The following is a 25,951-nucleotide window of genomic DNA, read 5'->3' as shown; positions in this document are numbered from 1 at the left end:
AGCAGCGAGAGTAGAATTTGCACAGATGTTGTTCTACCACTGAAATAATTTTAGAGACAGTATTTTTAGCAAGAAAAACTACAATGTGTTGTTTCAAAAAGATACAAAGTCTTCTTTTACCATACTCCAACAAAGAAAAACAAAAGCTTTTCCCTGCTTGACCTTGATGGGCTTATTAATTTTGCTATTGTAATTTATCAGTTATATGGTTAGTTTACATATTTACATATTAACATGTAGGATTGTTTTATCTTGCTATGGACAAATCAACCAAAACTAGCACTCATTACAACCAAATATATATAAAAACCAAGAAAAGAACTTCATAGTTTCTGTTTCAAAATGCATCTAACACCCATTCAGCAACAGATGGTTTCTCAGGATTATTTATAGTTTGACACTGAATACTAATGCAGGTTTCACCTCTTAATCTCACCTGAACATTCATCATCCTTTGCATGTAGACAATATTACACCAAATGCACATCAATAATGTACCTTCTATTAACACTGTATTAGAATATGAAGAAAATATAACATTTTTGTTAACATCATGCATCATGTTCACACTTGGCTGGTTTGGTTCAATTAAAACACAAACTGGTGTGATTGCTCTTTTGGTAGAGTTCCCCTTAATGAGTGTGATGAATTTGACGGATAGGATTATTATTATTATTTTTATTCCACAGATATTATGAAAATGTTGTTACTTTCAATTATTTTGGCATTGATAATCGTGAAAATCTGAAAACCCAGCCCTAATGTGAATGCTGTCATCTAAACCTTGATATACCCCAAACAAGCGGACCAATTTAAGTCGCGGTTTGCTTCCGAAAGAAGTGGTTTTACTAAACTAACATTGACCAAAGGCCTGCAAACAAAGCAAAATCAGGATGCCTTGTATCTAAAAGTCCCCATCTCCTTAACCCCTAACAACATAGAAAGTGCATAAACATTGGTGTGCACAAAACAATGTTCTTGAGCTCAACTGGTAAGCTCTGTTATAGTAGCGCAAGGTGATGGATTTAATTTTTGCCAAAATCTCAGCACACGGCATATTTTTGAAAGTTCAATAAGTCCTGCCACAAAATATACACTTTCATAAAACAGCGCTGTACAGTGCGACATATATTATATAATGCATTGAATCCACATGCGGACTCTCGGAAGCGGAATCCTGTTAAATAAGTTATCTGGCTGTTCTGCATGTCTGAGTGAATGAACTACACAGTTTAATGTGCTACACACGTGCGAGGATATGAACAAATGAACATTATCTCCAGAGATGTTGTGAAAGTGTATTTCATAAGAATTTCAAAGCTATCGTCAAATACACACTAAAACTCAAGCTCCTTCCTGACGACCAGTCAAAATAAAAGTCCTGTTAACCTGAACACTCAGATAAAAAGCTGTAGTGCACATTGTAGTACCCTTGTAGTAAATTGATAAACTGTCATAAAGACTGTAATATACAATAGTATGTTTCAAAAACACCATAGTATCTAGAAATGTTACTACAGTTAACTATAGTAAACTACAGTAACTTAAGTGGACAAATATACCACTATTGTATAGTATATATATATATTACAGTAAAAATAAAAAATAAACAGAACTTATTAGGTAAACCTTTCAAGGTAAACAAAAAATGACATGGCCCTAATTTATCCATCTAAATGTAACATTAATGTCATTTGTCAGTTAACTGCCTATTCATGTGATGAACTGCACTCAGACGACAGACGTTTTATACTTCTGCTACATCTTTTTGCCTGTGCCACAAAACTTTAAACCTTTTTAGCACCAGTGCTACAGTGAGCAAAAAAGGTTAACGTACAGCCATGTAAAAGTTGACCAAATAGGTTAATAATTTAATCCTTATGCCTTTAGGTCACTGTAGTGGAGTAGGCGGGGCGAGACCGTGGTTCGAGACCGGTGAGTAATTGTTAATGAGCGCCAGCTGTGCGCGCACCGGTCTCGAAACACATAGGAGATCGGGAGCATATAAGAGAATAAGCGACCAGACTGTCGACGAGAGAGGACCGGGCCCGAACATGACTGGACCGGACCTCTCTCGCCGACGGTCCGGTGATCTCCTACGTGATTCGAGATTCACAGCTGGCGCTCATTAACAATTACTCAGCGGTCTCGAACCACGGTCTCGCCCTGCCTACTCCATTACAGTTACCTTTAAGTGTGAACACACCATTATTTTCTATGTCCAATTAGTCTGTTTGTTTCATCAGGCTTGTTAGCAGAATACTTTCTTTGTGAGTGATTGTTTAATTCCGATGTCCCACAAATCACAGATGCATCAGAAACTGACCTGCACACATAGTCGGCCTTGCAGATCCTCACTTGGGAAAGGCAGCTGGGTTTCTCCTCTTCTTCGTAGGAGCAGCTGGGGACTATGGTCTGTCGACGTCGCTCCGAGCAGGCCATGTCGCTGCAAGGGCAGAACAGCAGTTCGAGCGTGTACTCCAGCGGAACCCGGTCAAAGAAACGGCGTAGGGCCCTGTCACATCGCAACCGGTTGCACTGGCCGGACTTCGTAGACGGCTTGATGCATGTTGATACGTACTCGGTGCGCAGTTTCTGGCACACATCATCTATGTTGCAAGCTTTGGCCGCATCCAGGCAACGGTTAACTGTTGTCATGCCAACGTCAGAATCTGTGGAGATTAAACAATCTTTGTTCAAGCAGAACTCAGTTTTGATTTGTTTATCAATATTGACAGTATATTCAATATCTGTTATATCTTTATTCGTTGCCATAGCAATGACTTAAGTCACCAGATGCCAAGAGATATAGAAGAGATGTGGAATTGTGGTAAGAGAGAAGACAGAAAATTTGTTCAGGTGCATTGCCACAAAAAAGCCCTGTATTTACAAAACATATTACTTTGCCAGTTAGAGTTCTTTTAAACAACAACAAACATTTGTAGTTGAGTGTTTTCCTTTTTAAAAACCTACTCAGAAAGCTGCTGAGAGCAACTTTTACTAAGGAATAGAAAAAAATTGTAAGTTAAGAGAAAGGGCGGGTTTGACCTTATTGCTACGGATGATGCAACCTTACTCAAAATGCTCACAATGGTTGGCTGTTGGGGATGGGTCTCTATCTGTGATTTGATCCTAGAAATATTGTAAAACGAGGTATCATATTTAAAATAAAATTGTTGCAATATACAAATAAAGATTTTTTAATGAAATTGCTGCCATATTCCTAAAAATATTGCAAAATAAAATTGTTGCCCTATAGAAAAAAGATTTTATACAAAAATTGTTGCCATATTAAAAAAAAGATTTTACAATAAAATTGTTTGCCATATTCAAAACAAGATGTGAAAATAACTTTTTTGCCATATTCAAAAATATAAAATGGTTGCCATAAACAAAAAAAGATTAGAAAATAAAATTGTTGCTTTGTAAAATACTAAAATTGACTGACATGCCCATTCTTTATAAGAGTTTTTACAGAATTCGCAAGATAGAAGATGTTTTCTGAAGGTTCTTGCACTAAATGCATTTTATAAAGAACAATTGTTATATAGTTTTTTAGGATTCTTGAGTTGAAAAGTTGGATATCATATATACTTATATCATATAGATTAGGCTACATCATATGCAGAAATTTTGTGACTATCATATGTAGAGGAAATCCAATCCCTTTCTTATGTTCGGATAAAGCACGGTGTGATTATGACTTTAACTAATTCCTTAATGAAGCTAAGGAGAACAATTAAAAAAAATGTTTTAAACTCATATGTTCCAAAAATAATTTGAGCCCGACTGATCATGCCACAGTCATCTGACATTATCAAGCTGAATGGGGCTACATCCAGGGGCGTCGCAACCGTGGGGGATGTGGGTGTTACCACACTTTTCCCGGTGAGAGGGTTAAACACCCGCAGTTTTTTGCAGTTTTTCCGCAGTTTTGTACAAACGCCTTACAGCAGTCGCTCCACCGTTTCTCTTGCCGCTCTGTGTCTGCGCTCGATGCGGCTGCTTCCTCTCCCCTCCCACTCAAACAGAACACCGGCTTTGAGTGTGACCGGATGATGATTGGCTGTTCTGCCTTAAGTCCCACCTCTCTTGGTGTGTTAGATTTATCGGTTAGCTCGTGCTGAGGAGGCGGGAACGGTAATGGTTATTTACGTCTTCCTTTTCCAGCGACTTTGAATGAGTATTTATGCTTTCAAAGTTTTTAAATAACCTTGATAGATGTTTGGGGAGATGTTCTGTTTATGTTTTGTTGATATGTCGAGTGTTTTCTGAATTATATTTAGTTTTTAGACTAATGCTAATTGCAAATTGGGATATTGTTCAGAAATAGCTAAATTCGTTTATTTATGTGGCATGCAATGTATAAAGTAATTGTGATGAAGAAGGCAGGGAATTGACGAGGACTGTATTTAAGTATTTAAGCACTGTATTTATGGGTTTATTGATTTTGATATTTTGAACATTGCTTTTTTTGTTTAGCTGAATACTTTTGTGGATACTTACCTATTTGATTGTACCTGTTGAAGAACTATGAAATGAAAAGTGTATATTATTTTAATGTTTAAAAACAGAAAACTGTTACATTATTTACACCACCAGAGAAAAAGCTTTGTGTGGGCGTTTTTTTATATCTCCCCTTTTCAAGGTGCAAGTAAGCAAACTTTAGCGGTCACAGTCCTGTCAGACCCATGTCACTATCAAGCTTACCACTGTCTTTCCCCCCTGGGATTATTAAAGTATTTCTGAATCATTAGCAAGTCTACTGTTGTGTATTTTCACAACAGAGTTTTGACTTATTTTCTGTGTGTTCCGAATGTGTTTTTATACTCTACTAGTATCACACATTTAAATGTAAAGCTTTTTATATCTTGTATGTTATATCTTTTGTACCGTTCTGTCATTACATTCAACGTTTTCATTGTTAACAAACAGAACACATCCATCCCCCGCACTTTTGAAAAGCTTGCTACGCCCCTGGACATCGGAACACACTGTAAGGAAAATGGCAAAGCACAGTTAACTAGATGAGGTAAAAGTTTGTGAACAAACTTTATGTTGGCTTGAGAAAGCCTGAAGTTCTAAGAAAATTTGAGTCGGAAGATTTGAAGTTTTTCAAAAGATAGATAGATTAGCATGTTGCTAGCATGATACGCCACGAGTTAAACAAAGCAACCCCCATGTCTCTATGATGTTCTGATGCAGAGATATAGTAAACAAACTAATCTGTTTGGTTGCTATGGTCATGGCTTAGCAGATGCCAATAGATGATGCTTCGAGCCAACCCCCATGTCTCTTAGCATGTTGCTAGCATTTGTCTGCCAGCTTTTTCAAATGTGGTAACCAGTATGTTTCTACGAAATCCTCGCTTGGAACTACGACCTGTCAAAGTATGGCGCAATGTTAAATCAAAGGGATTTTTCAGGTGATTTGCCCCCCCTTGTACAACCGCTTATAAAAGTCATAGCACACCATTCCTTAATAACCGGTCGATTTTAGCCCTAATTCATGGGTCTATGATAAACTGTGTGAGACAAGAAGAAGAAGAAGTATGCAAAATAGTAATAGTGATGCTTTGCTTGGCTAGCACCAGTAATAATAAGTTTAAGTGAAACATCAGTATATTGGCTTTCTCAAGCCAACTTAATAATTAATGTATGGTCGGTTAAATCTGAGGAAGAAGAAAAAGCATTGTAACTCAATCATGCCTTCATATTTCTCGATTTCAGAATGCTCAGTTATCAGAGAAAAACCAAGAATGCAGCCCATGTCTGTAAACATCATTCACCGAACATCTTTGTTGATCTGTGCTGATAAAACCTGCATTGCAGTCACAGTGCATTGACAAACAGATGGATACCCCAAATATAACTAAAAAAGATGACAGTGAAATTGTTTATAAAGTTCATAGCAAAGCTAATACACTACAGACAATGCACAATATCAAGCAATGCAAACCACTGTTAATAAGATGTTAGGAAACCGTGACATTATTACTAATGTAGTCAGAAACAATATAAAGACTCTACATAAGTAGTGTTCTGAAATATCCTAACATGATACAGAGTTAAAATATTGAAACATACATCAAAAAATGTTTACTCTCATAAAAATCTTTAAAGTCCGTTTACCTGCAGTGATGGAGGCCAGGCGAACATAGTCAAATCCTTTCTCCTCTGTTTCATATGGATAATTCTCAACCAGGTTAAGACCTACAAAAACAAATATTTCATAGTTAAAAAATTGCTTGATTTGAACACTCGGGTTTCTGCTGGTTAGGTTGGTTTGTTTGGCTGAAATCAAACTTTATGGAATATTAGAGTGTTACATATTATTGTAAAACTGAATCAGTGTGTGGGTCATTATTCTTCTCATCTGCCCTTAAAATCTTTTAACAAAAACATAAACCTTTTCTACAAGACGTCTCTTCTGCATGACATCTTTCACTTTATAAATATCAAAATACTGAAAAAAGCCATTGCAACCGGCTTGTTAATTTAAAAGAAAACATTTTGGGAACTTTTTGACCAGATAAACAATTTTCATCTTTTTTCTGAAGATCATGTAAACTTCGAATGTGAGCAACCCTCTCTCAGACTTACAGTTAAAGAGTTAATTTGCAAAAAAATGTGTTTTCAAAATTAAGATATTTTTTTGCCATCCAATTAATATTAATCAAACTGCAGTATAGTAATAATAACAAAAAGATCAGCTACTAACATAAAAACACGATATCAAGTAGTTTAACATAGTTTAAATCTGTAACTTAAGACGTAAAATTATAATACCCTTTTTATCGGTAACCTTTACAAAGTAACAAAGCTCACACTTCAAGGTTGCCGGCAGCTAAACAGATTTCAATGTGTATGCTAGTATGTTAATGTAATTACAGCTATGATATCATAACTATGACCCATTTCACCACCATAGTGCATCTAACTTTTGCCATATTGCCTGTTTAAATATTTAGCAAAAAAATCTCAGAATGCTAATTATTTGGTTTGATTCATACGAAATGATGTGGCTGTAATTGTAACAGTGTTTTTCTTAAAGTATGGTTGTTTTCAGGAGACCAGGATTTTGGTGTTTCTCACCATGTATGCCCGACTGGTGTAGGCTCCAGTATATGCTGAGACAGTTCTTTTCTCTCTTCATGCCCCGTCTACACTGGCAGCCGTGTAGAGGGCTAGACAGCAGGGCTGACACGGCGTTTGCACACTGACTGCGGGCCCCAGGGCCGAGTTTCATGCTGCCGTTCCCTGCCACGCACTGACGCAACGTCCTGAGACGCGGGCTGCAGTTTTCGTCACTGGAACAGCTGTCACCGGCTATAAGACAATCCCTCCCCGCAGAAAGAAATACCTGCAAAGCTAAAGGACATGGGACTAAATTTAATAAAGAAAGGATTTTGATAAATTCACCACTAAATTCATGCAGTCTCCATACGTGGGTGGTGTATTTTACTCACAAGTCTAGGATTAGAAAACAACCATTAAGGCAATATTCTCATTCTCATGTTCAAGTGGCTGGTAAATGGAATCATAGCATAAGAAACAGTGGCCGCCACATGTCCATTTTTAGGCAATAGACCCTTATCAAATCTCCATCAGATTTCACGGGCTACCCTCAAACACCTGCACTTCATTAGATACAATCCCATCCCATCTGCTCTTCAAGTGTAATCATTTATTTTTATTAACAACAGCCTGCTGGTCCGGCTTTGGCTCTTGTCAGTGCAGACTAATTTATATCTAGTTTTGTCTAAACTCGTAAACTGTATAATCCAAGTGTTTTCTTGTATTAAGTGTGTTCAATTGTATGTGCTTAGTATTTTAAAAGGACAGACTGCGTCAATAAAAAAGACACTTGAGCATCTCTAGATGCACTTGAGATGTCTTTGAGACATCATGTGCCATCATGGTCAGTTTCATTTGAAAAACGTCTGAACTTTTGATCAGATTTATAAACAATCAATAAATGAAGTTCGTGCACTGAGGAAGATAATCTGTGATCGAAATGTTTCTACTCCTAAATACAAATCTCGCCCTTTGCAACAAGTTGTGTGTGTATTTCTAGAATAGTGGATTAGGAGTCACAAATCATCAAAGTTTTTCAATGTAATATTATTCAAAAGCATAATAGATATTCCAACCAATTACATGTGACATGTTTGCCAAAGGAAACTTGTCTGCACTTGTCTTCAAATGAAAAATCAAAGTACCCATGAAATCTGAGGTCAGAGACATCATAAGGATCCAATTTTGGAAACATAACTTGCACTGCGAGTCAGAATGAATGTTTTCATGATAAACGTAACACATGAGACTTGAGTTGTTTCCTGACGTTAGACAGACAAACTACAGGTTGCCATGCCATCTGTTAATGCGCTGAATAAATTGCATGAGAAACAAGGCCCGAACTAAATTCAAACAAAATGAGAATATGCATTATTTCAACAGCTAACAAATGTATGCATGTGTTAGTGTTTTCAACTAATGACAACATCCTTAAAATAGTGAAATCACAACCAGATTTTTGGAGCGGAGGAAAAAGTACATTTAAATCCGGCTGTTGAAAAGCATCAGGCCTGACTTTACGTGATTTTTCATCCATCAGCGTGCCTGTCTGTGATGTTTTTCAGCTAAAGTCTGGAATATCAGAACCTGAGGGCTGATATTTTATAGCCATCACATTCAAAGGCCCTCTAACAGATGTAACCATATGCAGACGGTTTTGTGGAGGCAGTGAAGGTGATGTATCATGACTAGAGACATGAGAATAAATCAAGATGACAGCGAGCAAAATGAGACTTTCTATATCTTATTGGAGCATTGTTCAACATTAGTGCCTGGGCTGGATCAGGGAGGGAAAAGTCGGCAGCCCGGCCATGCTGTGATCAAACCAAGCAGGATGAGACAATTTATTATTTAAATTAAAACATTCTCGCTCGCCACCTTCCACCAGGCTAGGGGGTGTGTTCGTGAGGAATGCCACCTCACACATGTGCTATTTCTAATCTTTCTTTATTCGAGATTTACGGTAATGAGTGAAAATTGTGGCCGAGGAGGAGCCATGTTTGAGCAAATTCATATGGGAGGGAGCACGAGAGCTTGTTTGTTAAGCCCTTAACAATTGCCCTTGAGACCGGCTCCTGTAATGTGTGATTATCATTTCTGCTCTAATGACTAGTAGTGCACACCATGATGAATGTGATATTTTTCCACATTACCCCAAAATCTGACACCCGCACAGATCATGTTCAGTAACTATAGTTACAGAGCGCATTTCTACGTCAGTCAATGATCTGAACCAAATTCAGGTTTCTTAATACTTTATTACAACCACAAAAATGCCATAAATAAAAAAATTGTTATCAGGACAACATAAAATAGTAACGTAGGGTTGTAAAGTAATGCACTTACAATTGAGTTTACTGTGCACTACTGACTTTTATTTGGCCAATAATACTGCCATTCAAAGTCCAGATTTTTGTATTACAATATGCACCAAAATCTGATCCTATTCTGTATTCTTGTCAAGCGGTTTATAACTGAATCCGTGTCGGTGCATTCTAGGACATATTTTTCGTATCGACATAACTGCCAAATTCTGGGGGCGATAGTTGCTCTCATGTGTTGTGAAAGAGTGCTTGTATTTTTGATGGAACCACTCAATGTTCACTTTTAGCTTTAATTTGTTGGCAAGGAAGATGTCAGTTCAGTTTTATTTTTAAACGTCATCCTTTTGGTCATCTTTGAAAACACTCTGATCTGTAGAGAGCCAAAATCACAGCTCAATATTATTTAAACATACCTCTTATAAAACTTTAATAGTCACTTGAGAATTTGGTCAACTGGTCTACTTTTTGTGGTTTGTATCTTAAGTTCAAAACAATATAAAACTTGTAAAATATTACAATAATGTTACACACAAACATATACTGTTAAAAATAAAACTGGTAGGTAGAACACCAGTAAAACAACGTAAAATAAATAAAAAAATCACATTAAATTATATGTTTTTCTTGAAAATTTGTCTCTCTCTGTAATTTGTCCTTCTTACCGTATATAAAAAAATACATGAAATATCTGTAAATAACGGTCAAATACTGTAAAAAAAAAACATTTTACAGTGTATAGTGCAACTTTTACTGTGTTTTCATATTTTTTGCGTTAATGTTAATTTAAGAAACAATTTTTAGAAAATATGTTTTTGACATTTTTATCGTTTTTGTCTATTTATTTCTTAATTTAAGTCTCTATTTATTTTTAGTTAAAACATTTAGTTCCTCAACTTCAACTTGTTACAGGCTATTGCTTAGGAAACGTGTCAAATTTGATTTTGTGGTTAAGGCTTTTCAAATAATTTCTAGGCTGCTTTTTATTTGATTTCAATTAACAATTTTGTAATACCTTTGGTAAAATATGCTAACCTTGTGCAGTCTGATTCGTTAAATTAACTGATTTAAACGGGACTGACACAAACTTTACAACTTGAATTAGTTCTTTAAATCAATGCTTTACTGAACGGACTCTTCATTAAACGGAAGTCTGAAATGGCTTGTCTTGAACCGAGAGCTCTGAATGTAAAATCATTACTATTGGCTTATCAGCGTGACCCGGGGTTAGCCAAGAACATGTTTAAACATATATTTTGTGAACATTTTCATTTCAAGTGCTTTTAACAAAAATTTGAGCTGAGCAATTCTACTTTAGATCCTATAACGGACACTGTCTTACGACACATTCCTTTGCACACCTAAATGTTAAAATAAAGAAAAGATAAAATACAGTTTTCACAAAGATATCTTTTCAGAGGAGGCAAGAATATTGTGCGTATCATTGAATAAAAGGGTGTGTTTCACTCAGTATCTGTCATTTACACAACTGCAGTCGTGCAGGCCACAGTATTTCCAATAGACTCTCACTGTTTGAAGGCGCATGACTGTTGAGTTCCAGTGAATGCCTATTCATGTGGTCTCCTCTGAGACACTCGGTTAGGGAAGATAGATTGCTTATGTAGGCGAACAGAGAAAGATGTGCGAAGGTGAAAATTCCAAGTCATAAAATAATCAAATAATATTTGTCAGCTAAGGGATAGCATAACCATCATAGTGGGTTCTTCCTTGAAAAGGTGGTCACAGGCCTAAGAGCAAAGAGTACAAAAAGCATACGTTTGCATACATGACCAAAACTGGTCAAAAAATTGGTAAATATGGTAAAAACATTGTATGGTGCTTTTCAAATAATGCTGTATATGCAAGGTAAAGATTAGCAGATAGCTACAAATTAAAAAATGAAGAAAACCAAATATAATATATATTATAACCACTACATGGTTGTGAAAAACTTTTGCTACTGAGAATTGTGTTTGTAAATATAATGGCATGCTTTCATAAGTTATTGCATTTGGGTGTATATATACACTTTATCAGACTACTTTTGGTCACAGTTTAAATTTTACTTTATTTTTAATTTAAAAAATATCAATGTTGTCAAATCCTCTGGTTCAACTAACTGGTAAATAGTCTCCAGTTGATTCTGACCAGAACCAAAAAATCTGAGCATATCACTCCAGTCCTCAGGTCATTAGACTGGCTACCAGTTACTTTTAGAATCAACTTCAAAGTATTATTAATTGTCTATAAATCACTCAATGGTCCAGGACCTAAATACATTTCAGAAATGCTTATTGATGTAAACCAAACAGACTTTTCAGATCATAAGGATCAAGTCAGTTAGAGATAACAAGGGTTCACTCAAAATAGGGCGAGTCATCGTTTAGCCATTACGCCACCCATAGCTGGAATCTGCTTCCAGAAGACATCAGATGTTCACCAACAGTAGCTACTTTTAAATCCAAAGAAGACATTAAGAAGACACTTGTTTAGCTGTGCATTCACAACCTGAGCACTGTGCTGGTTTCACTCAACTACACTTCTATTTCTAATTTCTTATTCTTTTTATAAACATGTATACACTCACATTTTTTATCGATTGTATTGCTGTTTTATTGTTTCTTATAATCGAAAGTTGTATTTGTGATCTTAAATCATTTGCGTTTTAATGATACATATTTTTTCTCTCTGTCAATCATTTTATGTAAAGCACTTTGAATTGCCCTTGTGTATGAAATGTGCTATATAAATAAACTTGCCTTGCCTTGATCAGGTGATCTCACACTACCTCTGTTTGTGTTTCATATTTTGATGTTATAGTGTAAGCCTTACTGTCTCTCTTAAAACCAGACTGCCATAGGCTTAATTTAAATGTATGTGCCCATTGTGCACCCTTTTTCCTGATGCCACTGGGGTAGCTGTTGCGCTGATGGCTTGTGCCCATCATCGCTGCTCGCAGCTATATTTTCTTTTGCACTCCGGTTTGCTAGATTGCTTTGTGCTAGGTGTAAAGATTTAAAGCTAAAATTAAACTACATTTTCTAAAAGAAACCAATGTCATGATAATGTGTAAACACGCAATTAAAGAAACAATTTAAGTGATTTTGTTACCCAAATGTTGACAGGTATGGAACCAGAAAGTAAAAGTCCTAGTATACTTGTAAGTGTACTATTCTGGTAATAACTGGAATTAAACTGGCATAGGATACTATTACTATTACAAGAACTATTACTTTAAGTCTAAAAGTAGCACAAATACATTAAGCATAATTCTAAGAAGTACATGAAAAGTAGACTGAAAGTATACCTTCTTATGTTTATTCAAGCGTAGCATTAGGATACTTCCTTTAAACTAAAAATATATATTTTTATATTCTTGCAGTCTCAATGCTGTCATGTGTTAAAGAAGATCTTATTAAGACTGCTGTAGACTGGATTTTCAACTAGCAAAACAAGTTGCTTATTTTTCTTTACGTCTGTACACACATAATGCATCCGAAACAGTTGATGCCTTGCCCATTGTAGAAATAAGAAGCAAAATTGCTCAGCATGAGATCTATTGATCAAAAAATTGCAACCTGTTTTCTGAGAGCCCCCTAAGTGGACTTGTGATTGTAAGGATGAATGGTGCAATTCTACAGACTGTGTCCATTTTAGTCCTGATGATCACTGTCCCAAATCACCATTAACTTAGTCCAAACGGGTTGAACAATTTCTGATCCGAACCGAATGGATCAGTGAGTTAAGTCTGATTTTAGGGTAACGACAGAGTATGTCAAAGACAATGTAAAACAATCACCATCAAGTAAATCTTTAAAGGGATCAGTCTTAAACAAATTTGCGACTTTGGGGCAGGAGTATGTTTCATCAGCCAATGGCAGAAAGAAGAATTGTTTGGGGAAACCAGGTCACCACCCAGCACTTTCCTGTCAAATCTATACTTTCCTATCAAAAGTTAAATGCCTGTAAGCCTAAAAATATTACATTCGAAAATGCAATTTGCTATCTAGCACCACTTTAATTACATCACCTTTGAGATGTCAATCAAAAAAGGAATCGAGATATCAAAATATTTTAAGTGAGAATATAAAGAGGCAGTAAGGAGATCAACTCTCCATGAAGTGCTTGTAACTTTACAAACAAGTCTCTTGGAAACACAGATGGACAGTCAAGGGTAGTCTGAAACCTCAGCCTCCCTCCAGTAGAAAAGTGTGTTAGCTAATGCTGCATTGGCAGAAGCCAGAATAGACACCATACATCATGAATGCAAATGAAGTGCTTGATTTGACATTTCCAATAAGCCTGTCTCAGTGTACCAGTGGGTTTAGCCAATTAACCATGTCAGTAATCAATTCCTTCAGATCCCTGTGCTAAATCCTCACTTCTCCTTGCACATAAATCAAAGACAGATTAACCGATCAGTTACCCAGATGCACCAAACTAATGACCCACTTTAGAAAAGATGAGAGTGGAAATGAAAGTTAATGGACTTTAGTAGAATGACACCAACAAAGCCCCTTTATACCTTCACGTAAAGCTTACAGTCAGGAGAGAAATTATGTTGTTTTACACATCTGAATGTCAGTTTAAATACAAACAGGTAGAGATAACTAATTTCACAATGGTTAAAGACAAAGTATGAGTAGTTTTTCTAAGGTTAAAATACCTTCAAGTCAGTTTGATACAGTATGGTATACAGACTATACAGTAGTATTCATCGTAGTATTCATCCATCTGGCACCCTATCTGTGAAAATCTGAATCTAATTTTGTGACAAGCATTTTAAAAAAAATATTTCAACTATTAATTTCACAATTTACCAAATCGTTATGATAGCATATCTTTATCTTCTCCTAAGAAGTATGTGACATGCAAAAGACTTTGCCAAAAAAATAATTTGCATTTTGTTTAATGTCTAAGAGAAATGATTGCAATATTAATAATCTGTGATTTCTTTTTTTATGGGTGGAAAACACAGGGTCAACCAATGGTGAGGGTTTGGGGGTGGGGCTGTCTGTTTGTTTCATGATTGGCATGTGGGGATTGACTTAATTTGTTTGAAAATATTTATTATTTAAACCATTATGTGCTCTTAAACATGTTGGGTAATTGCAAACCAGCATTGGGTCCAGAATGAACAAACCAAGGAATTAGGTCAAGGAATTTAACATTATAAAAATCTCATTGTACAATAATCCCTCGTCATACAGTCCACGGTACGATATTTATAGTAATATTTAAAATGACAAATGATGACTTGGAAACATGCCATAAGCATCTTCTTTTCTTTATTCTTTAATCATAACTGTTGCTTAAAGGTATGAGTTACAGAATGAGATGGGTCAAGTGACCTAAAAATCCCTTTTATAAAATAAAATAATTGCACCACATGGACACTTCGTCGAGCAAAGGTAACTTTCTTATGGCCCGGAAGACCTATCTTTTCATACAGTCATGTGACCACGATAACATTGAGATCATTTTGCTATCGCGATAACACAATTTCGATAATATCGTTACATCCCTTGTTGGGTTATAAATTACCCTATTCTGGTTTGTTTCAAGACCTAAATGCTGCAGTGTTTCCCCTACCATTACTCTAGGAGGTCGCCCGCCACTCCAACAGCACCCCCCACACCTCTTGAAGGTCAAGTATATATTTGGTTTTTTAAACGTAGGTTATTTATGATTTATTAGGCCGCCGTGTCTTAACTCATTTTGGCTGTTGATGTGAGCTTAATTTGAGACGAGTGATTTTGACTGGTCAGTCTTAGATTTAACATATTGTGCATATTTGCTGCTATTCTTTATAACAGTGACATTTGATCAGATAAATGGTAAATTTATTACGGTCAGTTCCATATGTTTAGTTTACTGTAACTTTACTAGTTGAATATTAAGACTTATCATAAACACAGTTTATTCGCTGATGAATCTCTGTTAGCCGTCTTGTAGTGTATGTCATCTTTGCTGAGAGTGCTCCCAGTGTCGGTCATGTGTGTGTGCCACCCAGTCCAATTTTTCCGTTGAAGAGCACATACACTCGGCACTCCGATCATAATGCATATTTGTATAATAAGCAGGGCAGTGTTGGCTTGCTCACCGGGAGACTGCATTTATTTATTTAATTATTAGATATTATTTATTATAATGATCTTTCTTGTTCCATAAACACCATTCACTGTGCTGTGTTTTACCTTTCTGTGTTTATTTGTTTTTCTTATTTGCTCCTGTAAAGCTAATTTGGAACAATGCACATCGTGAAAACCGCTATATGAATAAACTTGAATTGAATGAATGATATTTTTGCGTATTACTTTGGTGCTAACTGTCTTGCTGCGTTGTTCGGCTTGTTGCGTTTCAAGTCTGGAGAAGCATTGTAAATGTATCATGTGGTAAGTGTGATGGTATAAGGATGTATACACACGTCTAAAGGAAAGTACAGTCAGGTAAACTACGGTTAAGTGTGTGGGTTTGGTGGGGTTGGCATTGGGTTGGGCATACGCATAGGGCCAAGGCTCAAACGTCACGGTTTGCTACTTTATTATATATATTGCTTTAGGTTAAGAAATCAAGCTTCCTTTACCCTTGAGTATCATTAAAGATGTTTTCTTGCAGGTCCTCATGTGTAATTCTTTCAAGGTTTTGTTAGTACTCACTTCGTAATATACATGTTTTAAAAATAGTTTCATGTCACAACTTAAGTCCAATATTTTGTCAGGAATAAACCCTACCAAGAGTAACACCAATAGGTTAAATGTGCATCTGAAACATCTGAAGCACATCAAAAGAAAGAGAAGTTTTGCACATGTAGCTTGAGAAATAATAATAACATTTGTGAAAACTTAAGCTAGCATGCATTTTGAATGAGTTTGAATTAAACATTCAACATTTACGTCAATCGCAGAGAATCAACAGGTGAATTTTTCCCGAGTAACTGACACAGAAAGTTTTATTAGACACTAAACCAAAATGAAAATTATACAAAATTTGGAGCACCCAATCAAAAGTTTGAGGGCTTTAAACATTACCAAGCAAAAATACAAGATGCCACGCATTGGCAGAAATCAGCGCAGACAAAATCACTCAATTGGGCACAAAAACCACTCACTGACATCAAAGGAAAATAAATTGAGACAGCAAAACATTTTAAGATGTTTAAAAATGGTAGGAATCACAAGCCTGCCGATCTGTATGCAACACATCAAACGTATTGTGTATATACCAGAGATACAGCCCAGAGCAAAGACAGATTTGCTTGTACAATGTTTTGATAGAGAAGTAATTTCCAAAAGTCAGTTCCAGGGGAAATACATCTTCCTCTGCAACTCAGCTTTAGGAAAGAAAATAAGCGATGTTTTATCTGCTCTATGATGTGAAAAAGTTTCATAGTTCATAACTTTCTCCCACCTTTCACTTGTACTCCAACATATCACCAAAATCATGTAAATACACTGCCTACTTAAGAAATCAGATTACGTGCACCTCTAAAGAAAACGTCTTGGTTACGTCTGTAACCTCAGTTCCCTGATGGAGGGAAGGAGACGTTGTGTCTAGAACAGCAGATGGGGTTCGCCCTTGAGAACCAATCAATTCTGACTAATATAGAAAAGGCCAATGAAATTTGGCGAATGAAATTTGCATGCCGGTCTCCGCCCCCGGATGTCCGGTATAAAATGAAGCCGCGTGCAGCATTCATTTACCTCTTGTTCTGAAGAGCATGAGAGCCTCTCACGACTGCAGCAGAATACGATACGTGTTTGTGGCATAAAGAACACAACGTCTTGTTCCCTCCATCAGGGAACTGAGGTTACAGACGTAACCAAGACGTTCCCTTTCTGTCGGTCTCTTGACGTTGTGTCGAGAACGACAGAAGGGGTTACCTATGGAAAACGCCACGCTGTATCGCGTCACAATCTCTAGCGAAGCGACGGTAACAAGCCTGGGCGTGTAAGCTCGAAGCCTTCGCGAAACTGTAATCTTCCAGTGTGGTGGTCAGGGGGTTCCAGAGCTTTCTTGGAGAAAGATGGGTACAGCCCTGACCGGTAACCTTTCACGGACGGAGGCCTTAGCTCTCTATTGGCGAGAGGCCGTCCAGCTCTAGTTTACACCGGGTGAGCGGTTCTTCAGATCCTTTTGTTCTGAAGGACAAAAGGTAAATGAATATTGTCTTTTATACCGGACATCCGGGGGCGGAGACCGGCATGCACATTTCATTCGCCAAATTTCATCAGCCTTTTCTATAGTAGTCAGAGTTCTCAAGGGCGAACCCCATCTGTCATTCTCGACACAATGTCGAGAGACCGACAGAAAGGGAACCTGTGATCTCAAGTGTCGATTTTCTAGTTTATAACAACCTGAATAAACAGCGAAAATTCATAATTAAGGGTGCAATGTTATTCATAGTGCGCCATATGTCTTTAACACTGAATGAGAATAGGCTGCATATCAAAGTTGGGTCCTGTGTTTTTCACCAACAAAGGAAAAAAACTTTTTTGTTCAGATGTTTACTACGAAGAGGGATAAAATCTCCCTCCTGAGTAACACAGCAGAGCAGCAAATCACGTTTTACCACCAAAATGTGATAAAATACATCAGATGCAACCAGAATGGAAAACACATTAAGGCCAACTAATGTCTTCTAACAGTCCACATAAAATAGATCTTGAGTCTTGTAAATGCCATTAAAATATAATGTTGATGGCAAATTTGCAAAGCAAATGCTAATGAGCATTGGACATGGTGGCCTTGCTTTAATCATGCCTTTTTTTTCTGTGCTACAAGTTTATTCCCCATGGCTTACACCCATCAACACAACATTGACTGCTGATATATCTGCAGACATCGCACAAGGCACGTCTCTCTAATAATCTCACAAAAGAGCACTGAAGCATGTAGTTCCCCAAAGAAACATCAATTCACCAAATGACAAAACAAGCCACTGAACCTGAATTCTTACAGAGTATCTAGATCAGATTGTTGCACCTGGTTAAGGGAATGTGAGTGCATCTCAAAACTTAAATGAACAGTTCAACCAAAAATGAAAATTCTGTCATCATTCATTCACCCTCTTATCATTACTATCAGGTAAAACTTAGCAAAAAGGCTGTTTATCTGTTTTTAACCTGTCAAAGTTTGGGTTACAGAATCTGGAAGGCCTAAAGCGCGAAGTATGGTCCGTCCGTGTCCATGCGTGCCATCCGCATGATGCAATTTTCGTCATCAGAATGGTCTGCGGTCGTCCTCACAGCCCGTCCGTGTGCAGACCATTTTTTTATACCACGCGGACGTGCCGCTTACAATAGTGTATGCGCGAAAAAGCACACTAGTCCATTAATCTACTAATAATCAAATGCATTTTTTTAGGGGTTAGATAATACCGCAAATACCATTACAATGACAACCCCAAACCTTCGTAAATCGCCTTGTGCGATTCATTTAATTACGCTCTTCCCATAAAGTTTGCGTCTGAAGAAAAAACTCCAACTAAAGCATATGCAATAAGGTCAGTGTCATAAACATATGTGTCCACGCCCTTTCAGTGCTCATTTTCACTGCGTGTCTTTATTAAATATAGATGTTTGCCATGCCGCAAGCCGTTAGTAAATCTATCCAAAAATGCCATTCGTAAAGACTAACATTTTTCATTATTAAAAATCAAGAATTACTAAACAAAAAATTATTAAAATAAAAACAAATAGATGACAAATAGATTTTGTAGGATTTCCGTAATACAAGAAGGAATAATGAAGAAAAACAGCCAATAAGAGCTCAGAATAGAAGTGAAACTTTTTTTAAACTTAAAAAATTGTTTAAAAGACATCCTAGGGTGAAACCTTTACAAGCTTGTTGATAAAACGTTAGGACATTTTTGGCAAATTCTAGTCAAAAGTTGGCTACACTGAAGATTATCAAATATAAGCTTTGATTAATTTTTTAATTTTTTGCAATCACAACATAATTTGCAGTTACATTTTATGTTCTTTCGTATGAGTTTACAATTATTCTAAAATATTTAAAAAAACTACAGAAACTAAGCTAAAAAAGCTAAAAAAGCTAAAAAAAGCTATCTATCAGGTTGTGAGTAGCTTAACAGTATCATGTTTTTAGATTAGATTAGATTCAACTTTATTGTCATTACACATATACAGGTACAGTGTAACGAAATGTAGTTTAGGTCTAACCAGAAGTGCAATTAGCAAGTGCAGGATATACAGTGTGAATAAATACAGAATACAATATTAGGAAAATAATTTACGATGGGCATGTACTATGAAAATATGACAATCGGTATGTACTATGAACAATATATACAGAAGGCTATATACTGTGAACATTAATGTACAGGAGGTTATGAACAGATAACAATATAGACTATTCAATAGTGCAAGTGACTTGAGTGTGCATTAGTTACAGACATTAGCTATTAAAGTTACAGTGCAGTAGATGAGTTAATGTGGTTATTAAAGGTACGGTGCAATACATGAGTAGATGCAGATATACAGTTACAGTGCAGTAGATGAGTTAATGCAGTTATTAAAGTTACAGTGCAGTAGATGAGTTAATGTGGTTATTAAAGGTACGGTGCAATACATGAGTAGATGCAGATATACAGTCACAGTGCAGTAGATGAGTTAAAGCAGTTATTGAAGTTATAGTGCAATAGATGAGTAGATGCAGTTAGTTATGCGATAGATGCAATAGATGAGTTACAGTGCAGTAGGTGAGTTAGTGCAGTTATTAAAGTTACAGTGCAGTAGATGAGTTAATGCAGTTATGAAAGTAGTCCATGGTAAATGTCAATGGTAAATAAGATCTTGGTCATACTGTCCTGCCCATACATATAAAATAACTCTATATTGTTTGTTATCGCTTAGAGTTCCGGATGACTGCCAAAAAAGAAATCCCTTTAAACGGCTTGTAATTGACCGTTCATATTTACAAGCTATTGATAGTTTCAAGTTCAGCATTAAAAGTTCACTTCAAACATTTCCAGCGCAACAGTTCTGGGCTGCTTGCCAAAACCTCAGAACAAAGTGCAAGACAACATGCGCATGCACCCAATAACACGTCAAACAGCGCATTCTTCTTTACTGACCGAGGACAACCTGAAAACAGTCTTGTGTAGGAGGAACACGCAAAGGCTGCAATTAGTTACACACAATTGGCTACTGCAGAAGGTGAAAAGCAACATTCCTGCCATTTCGCCGAACTAATAGGTGGGAGGCTGGATTCTGACAGTGAGCATTCATCCCTATTGAGGGAATAACAATGGGATCATCTGAGAAAGGACAAAGTCTGATGGTTTTGTCCGTATCGCCAGGCTGCTCTGCTGATGCTAGGCGGCGCTCAGTAGGCCCCATTAATGAAACGCTTCCATCTAGACTTCCAGGGTGCCTTGTGGCATGAATAGAGGAAAAACAATTCTCCAAAAACACAGACTGTGGACGACTTTATTTAATAGTTGCACCATTTGTGTTACTGGTATTCCAGTGCAAAACTGCCTCTAAGAACCAAATGAGGAGTTATATGATGTCATTCTCATTCAAACAAACCTCCATTCTATTCAGATATAGATTTCACATTATTCACAAAAAACTCAACTGCTTGTGTGCTGTTTAATTGCATTCAGTAATTTTCTGGATATGTGAGCCGTTCCATTAGTGAATCACTGGCAAAAACAACACGGATAGCACATGTGAATAAATGACAACATCAGGGCATTACCACCCGACACTGATACGTTTGGAGGTTAAAAGATTGATAATGAAAATGTTAATGAATAATAGAATACATTCATGTTACACATGCGATATCGCACACTTATCCTCTCCATTGTAATTGCCAAATGTATGCTTTCCTAATATTAGCAGACTGACAAAACATCTTTTCATACCCTCAGAATATATAAACACATGAAAGCACAAAGCGATTGCGTTCTGATTGAATGAGTGTTTAATTCGTGCCATTCTCCTGGTTTACAAAACAAGCATTGAGGAAAAAAACTAGTTCAAAGAAATCTGTAGACATTCTTATGCACACTCACCCGCCCCACTCCCCGCAGACAATAAAGAGCTTCATCTTAAGACAGCGAGTGATGACACAACGGAAGCGTCAGTATCTCTTTCCTCATTATGATAGCAATTTACTTATGACTATATTGTCCTTCACTGAGCGGGGCAGAGACGGTGTGACTCATCTCGTTTTTTCCACCTGTTGTGTGGTTGAGAGACTAATGTCATTAAAAAACAGAAGGGCAGTGTCGGGCCTCTTAATGAATGAATGTTAGGGTAAGAATTGAGCTCAGAATGCCTCTTTATTATGCAAATAAGTACAGGAGTAAGAACAGGTTAATCATTTATATCATTTATATGAACTAACTAGTCAAAAATGTTTATGTTAAACATTTTCAGCTCATTGAAACATTGGAAACTCTTTTTGCTTTTATTTTAGGTTCCTAGTGAACATACTCCAATACTAGATTTTTAATCAAGCAGTAATTCTTGGAAAATGTAAGTGGTGCTGCTTGCTCGTGCAAATCTCACAGACCGGATTCTAGTTTGTTCTTGGTTGCTAAGGCAGTGATATATAGTTCTCTTTTGTTAGGTGGTTGCTTACTGGGCAAAAAGAGGCCATTCTCTATAATATTCTAGTTGCAAGATGGCTCTACTTTATTGTAATATATGGAATTATTTTGTTCTTTTCATTACCCGCCAGGCAGATGGAAGCGCCATACAAAAAGTCAGATCACTTGTGAAATATACCAGCACTCTTTTGCTCTACATGCTCAACAATTATGCTTGTCTGTAGCACAAATGGTGCAGGATGAGTTACAGTTAGGGGCTCAAGTCCCCAATTATAAGCATTAGACCATGTTCACGAGTGAGGGAATGATGGAACGGGAGACTGACAGACGGATAGGTGCAGCTTCTGCAGAAATGCGGTCGCTGTACCGGTCTGTCGTGGTGAAGAAGGAGCTGAGCCGCAAGGCGAAGCTCTCGATTTACCGATCAATCTACGTTCTCACCTATGGTCATGAGCTGTGGGTCATGACCGAAAGGACAAGATCCCGGATACAGGCGGCCGAAATGAGCTTTCTCCGCAGGGTGGCCGGGCGATCCCTTAGAGATAGGGTGAGAAGCTCGGTCACTCGGGAGGAGCTCAGAGTAGATCTGCTGCTTCGATCTGCTACATCGAGAGTGGACATAGACTGCTGCCCCCGCGACATGGCCCCGGATAAGCGGAAGAAAATGGATGGATGGAGACCATTTCACAAAATGTAAACAGAAGCGGTCAAGAAGTCCCTGTGAACCGGATGTTCCAATTGTTTTTACTTCTGTATTTTGATACTTTTCCAAGTGAAACTGAATTTTGAACGAGAAAAATAGTGTGCGTGGCTTACATTTTTTACGTGAATCGATTGGATGTAAAAAAATGCAGTTGCATTTTGAAATGGAAATGGCTCCGCCCCTGCCAATCTATGCAGGCAGTAATGGCAAGAATCGCTAACCCTTCAGATTCAAGCTGCGGATGTGGCCTACGCCAAAGTTTTCTATCTTATTGTTTTATCAAGTCTATTGTTCAATAAATTTTATTGATTCACGATGTCATCTCCCCGAGTATTTCTGGTAGAATTAATTTTTTTTATTTCACTGGGACTGGGAACAAAATACAACCAATGGAATCAAAATGTTAAAAAAGCAACTTTAAGACTTAATTATATGTGTGGAATATAGAAAAACTACTAAATTAAAAACAGGAAGTGCATTGGACCAGTGTTGTTTACGTCTTGCAAAATGTTAATAGGGAGGCTTATTTTAGGTTAAGTTGTTATTTTCCAGAATGATTTAGTAAAAAATGACAAATAATAATAGCAAAAACAATTGAAATTACTTTTAATTGTGTTCAACTTCACGACAAGTCTACACAAACAATAACCGTGCACTGAAAATACCACATCTGAACATGCCGTCTTTTTTGACGGCATTTTCAGGTCATTAAAAACGCTGTTTACAGGCCTATTGTTTACAGGCCTATTACTTACAGTGTAATAATTAAAAGAATTCAGCTGTCTAATTATTCCAGTTTGTTTACACTGTCATGAGCTTATTATACGCATGACCAGGACTTAATTTGTGCCTGAAAGCATCTGAATTTAGATCAATTACCTACTTCACTGGATCTTCCACATCGTACAACTCTACAAAAAATGCCATGGACTTTACATTTGTGTCATCTGTGTCACATTTTGTCAAAACATTGGCTATGTATGCGCATACACAAGATGTTTGTGAGGTGAAAAAAGACTGTTTACCCGAAGTACATTTACAGTAGTTACTTTAACAACATAATAACACAACTGGTAAAAACTAAACCAAAATTAAAAATGAATATAAATCATAAATCATGCCCAATGTCTGTTGATTTTATAAGATGTAGTTTTGTCTCACCGCTCGCAGTACTCTTTGTGCATAAAGCACACTCTCTCCCCATCTGAAACTAATTTACCACATTTGTTTTGTAATAAATCAATTCGCAGAGATCAGACCGACAGAGATGTTACAGGCCTGATAAAGCAGCTGGTGTGGACTGACAGCACTTATAAACAGACATCATCACATGCTCTGTGTCATTGGGGTGAGTGTTGCAGAAGAGGGCAGGACAGTGCATGGCAAGTTCTCCATTAGAAAGAAAGATGAGTGCCCTGTCTAATGAGACTCTTAGACGTCTGTCACAAATTGATCCCAGTCATCCTACGCTCTGTTCGGCAGCCTGCGTAAACCATTACCACCCCAGCAAGATCGCAAATCAGCAACAGAAAACTGGCATGCAGATAATTGTACTGAAGTTATTTAATAGAGGCAGCATCATTTACTGACAGCTTTTTAGGTTCTAGGGATTCTTTTGTTATGGGGCAAAAACTATATCATTTTAAAACTATATGAAGAATACATTGGCCCCTATTGACTTCCACTGTCACAAAACCACAAGACATTTCTCTAAGTATCTTATGTTGTGTTCCACAGTAGAAAGAATCATATTCAGAATGGCATGAGCGTTAACCCAGAATGTACTTCAAATATACACTGTCAGAAAAAGACTGTCACTGGGCTGGTATCCCTAAGAGTTTCTTTTTCTTCCTCCACAGGTACAAAACACAGAATGTTGTTTTTGGTACATAATTGTACCCATAAGGACTTACAGTATGCCTGGTTTTGTTTCCATAACTTTTAACTGGACCTAAAGGTATACAATAGGTTCGTATGGGTACAATTATGAACTCAAAGATTAGAATCATTCTATGTTTTGTTAAAAGCAGTTTTTGTGTGGGTTTGTAAGGGTTAGAAGAGACAAGGAGCACCTCTACTACGTACACTTTATTCCACAAATTATCAGTAAGAGTAGTTTAGTGCAATACAAATTGGCATTTTCGACAACCCCCTTTCAGTTTTTGTTTGTTTGTTTTATTTTTGTGATCTCTCCCCATTCATTTCTGCCCCTTGAGCTGAATTTTTCCAAATACCTTGATTTAAGGAAACACATTCTGTAATTGAACTGTACACATTGATTGCAGTGAGCTGTTGTTCTGTTCCCCACCTCTGGCCAACAACATGCTGAAAATACATATTTCATTTACTTATTTCTCTGATCTATAACACAATCTTGCGAGTCGGCTCTTGGCGACAAGCAATTGTAGAAGTAGATTGAAACGAATTACAGATATAAATATAGCAGAAACAAGAGAGAGTATATGAACAAATATCAGCTTGTATAAGGACATCCAGTAGAGGGCATGGAGACGTTTAAGAGTGCATTATCTGTCACACTCGTCCCCTGGGATCGCAAAGCATTCCACATGGCTTCTATTACATGCATTTCTCAGGTTTTATCACAACACGGTGCATTACAGTACGAGAAGATCAAACGTCCATCAGAAATCACAAGGACTATTTTGAATGGCAACAGGAACAGATTTTAGTGAGCAGTGAAGCAGTTCAAGCTCTTATCAGAGTTGTTTTTAATTACCACTCGCTGTGCCGTACAGTAATAAAAATAGATTGATGAGGGGATGCAGCGATCAATGCTCGGTCAGCAACATCTTTTTAATCAACTTCCCAGTGGAATATTAGGGTAAAGAACAATTTCCTACTTTTGAATTAAAAAAGAGAAAGGGAAGTGGAAACTATTGGACAATTTATTTTCCAAAGAATCAGTTTTTTGGTCAAACAAGGGATTCCTTTAATATTTAGACATTTTCTAAAACGCATGTTTGCCAAAAACATCCCACGTGTTGTGCCGGTGAGATAATGTTATCATGTGCAATGAGCCCTTCACAGAGAATTTTTTTTTATAACAAATGATCAAATATGTCAGGAGTGACATCATGTCCAAATACGATCAATAGTGTTGCTTCATTGACTATAAAAACATTCCTGCAAAATGAGATAATTTGAAGGAAATGAGAAAACAAACAATAAATTCTTCCTTTTTTAAATTTGGCATGTCTGTATAAATAAAGAGTTGATAAATCCACTGTACAGAAAAAATAGGTGT

The 25,951-nt window shown here is 37.0% G+C and overlaps 1 protein-coding gene across 2 annotated transcripts in view; it reads right to left on the bottom strand.

Annotated features, from left to right (window-relative positions):
- The window catches only part of gfra4b (GDNF family receptor alpha 4b), a 61,305-nt gene that overhangs the window by 6,759 nt on the left and 28,595 nt on the right, over window positions 1-25,951 (bottom strand). For both annotated transcript variants that reach the window (XM_056769796.1, XM_056769797.1), the window contains exons 2-4: window positions 7,095-7,370; window positions 6,132-6,212; window positions 2,327-2,672 (exon numbers count right to left, since the gene is read on the bottom strand). In XM_056769796.1, coding sequence (XP_056625774.1) covers window positions 2,327-2,672; window positions 6,132-6,212; window positions 7,095-7,370 — 703 coding nt within the window. The remainder of the gene's footprint in view (window positions 1-2,326; window positions 2,673-6,131; window positions 6,213-7,094; window positions 7,371-25,951) is intronic.

This window comes from Triplophysa dalaica, chromosome 16, assembly GCF_015846415.1.
Source record: "Triplophysa dalaica isolate WHDGS20190420 chromosome 16, ASM1584641v1, whole genome shotgun sequence".
NCBI classification, from domain to species: Eukaryota; Metazoa; Chordata; class Actinopteri; order Cypriniformes; family Nemacheilidae; genus Triplophysa; species Triplophysa dalaica.
The sequence above is the reverse complement of the archived record's forward strand: the minus strand, read 5'-3'. Positions and strand labels throughout refer to the sequence as shown.